This window comes from Helianthus annuus, chromosome 12, assembly GCF_002127325.2.
Source record: "Helianthus annuus cultivar XRQ/B chromosome 12, HanXRQr2.0-SUNRISE, whole genome shotgun sequence".
NCBI classification, from domain to species: Eukaryota; Viridiplantae; Streptophyta; class Magnoliopsida; order Asterales; family Asteraceae; genus Helianthus; species Helianthus annuus.
The window spans coordinates 138,643,577-138,645,825 of NC_035444.2; the positions used below are offsets into that span (position 1 = coordinate 138,643,577).

The 2,249-nt window shown below is 41.1% G+C and overlaps 1 protein-coding gene across 1 annotated transcript; it reads left to right on the forward strand.

Moving 5' to 3' along the window:
- The first annotated feature begins 797 nt into the window (after positions 1 to 797).
- Positions 798 to 1,833, forward strand: LOC110893378. The gene is made up of 2 exons (XM_022140488.1): positions 798 to 862; positions 972 to 1,833. Exons 1-2 carry the CDS (start codon positions 798 to 800, stop codon positions 1,831 to 1,833), a joined length of 927 nt encoding a protein of 308 aa, XP_021996180.1.
- The last annotated feature ends 416 nt before the right edge of the window (positions 1,834 to 2,249 follow it).

Sequence of the window (2,249 nt, forward strand, 5' to 3'; positions counted from 1 at the left end):
ATTTAACTTTAAGTGCATCCCAGATCGACTTTGCAGTTTTGTCATGCTGTAACAGAATGAATATGTCTTCTTTGATTGCTTGTTGCAACAGACTAATCATCATCTTCTCTGCTTTGTACATAACTCGTTCCTGATCTGTGAACTCAGATAACTCTTTAAGAACCTGCAAATCTGTTCGAGGCAACACGTATTTCTTCAGTATGCATTCCCATGACCTAAGATGGTTTGCCTGAACCCAGTTCTCGAATCGATCTTTCCACCCGTAGTATTCTTCGATACTCATCAATTTCGGGGGTTTCTGGGTGGTTCCCGTCTCATTTTCTAAATTCATAGCTTGAACAACTGCAGCTGGACTAGACGGTGTTGCAAATGCGTTGTAGAACTCGGTATCCATGTTTCACACCTGTATCACCTGACGACACACAAACAAACAAAACACAATCAGTTTAAAAAACACTTATCAAACCAACTGAATCAAACTGATACTCCGTGCGAACTGAATCACTCGAACTGATGAATATTCTGTGCGAACTGAGGATTGACATACTATGCAAACTGAAGGTTGACAAACTGTGCGGACAGAACTTGATGCAAACTGAGATTTAAATTGTCAAACCGTACGAAGTGCTATGACCCGGATCAATATTCAAACAACCTGACCTTACTCCAAACGAACTGACAAGGTTCAAACGAACTGGACCTTTCAAATAAACTTGATTCTTTCAAATGACCTTGATAACGCCACACGATCCGTACCAAATCAATGTAAATCCTAAGGCTCTTTTAACATCTCACGTATGGAGCTTAGTCACAAACCGCCCTTCTCTTTGGGTCCAATGGATTCACGCTTACAAGCTGAAAGGTAAAAGTTTTTGGGAAGTGCAAAGTAGCAATAATGTTAGTTGGGGATGGAGGAAACTCTTATCCATCCGTTTGAGTGTTCGTTCATTTTTTTGGATGTCTGTTCGTAGTGGTCGCCAAACTAACGTTTGGAGTGATAACTGGTGCACATACAGTCCGATTAGATCATTTATAACCCCTAGAGCTATTGCTAATGCCGGTTTTGCTTTAAATGCTACTGTGGCTGATGTTATTGCGGTTGATGGCCAATGGTTATGGCCTCAAGCATGGTATGATCTCTTTCCTGTTCTTATCAACATTGGTCCTATCCAGATTGCTCCTGATACGAATGACCGGTTTTGCTGGAAAGATTTAGAAGGTAACCTTCAAGGTTTTACTTCTTGGGAGGTTTGGAATTGTTTGCGGAATAGGTGTCAAAAGGTTCCATGGGCTACTTCAGTTTGGTTCAGCCAATGTATACCCCGACACTCTTTTCATTTGTGGTTGGTTGTTAAAAATAAGTTGAAAACCCAGGACAGGATGGCCATTTGGGAAGCGGGTAGTGCTACTAATCTGCGACTTATGTGTTGCCCTTTATGCAATTTTGACCGTGATTCAAGAGACCACCTCTTCTTTCAATGTGTTTATGCTTCAGAGGTTTGGAGATTGGTTAGGCGTTTGGTTGACATGAACAATGTCACGGATACCTGGGATTCTATCATGCAATGGATGGAGCTTAATGCTAGTTCTAGAACTATGGATAATATTATTTGCAGGATTCTCGTAGCGGCTTCAACGTACTTCGTTTGGCAGGAAAGGAATAACAGATCATTCTCTCATAATCAGCGGAGTGCGAGTGTGCTTGCAAAGGTCGTCATTGAGACTGTGCGGCTCAGAATTATGGGGTTCCGGTTTAGTAAAGATCCGAAACAAAAGAAGATTTTGGACAGGTGGCTGATCTCGAAGAACAACATAGACGTTGATCCCGGCTAGAGCGGCTCTTCGGGTTTTTTTTAGCGTGTTTTGTTTTGTTTGGGCTGTGTTTGATTCTCTTGTATTTCAGTTTGTTTTGGTTGTGACGGTTGTCGGGTTTGTTTGTTTTGGTGTCCTAGTCTTGGTATGCCAAGTCTAGTTGTATCGGCGTCTCGATGCACCATGTTTTTATTATTTGGTTGATATAAAATTTCACCGGGGTAACCCTTTACCCAAAAAAAAAATCAATGTAAATCGGTTCTTTTAGCCGACAACTTTTAATGTTTACTTTATTCTCATTGGACCTTCATTTTAATGAGTCGGTGCATAGTTCCTGATTGGGCCGATGTGTTGGTTGTGATCTCGTGCAAGATTAACAATTCAAATGGCCGACAAACTTATAACACTAATATTATCATTGGGCCGCTAATATGTCT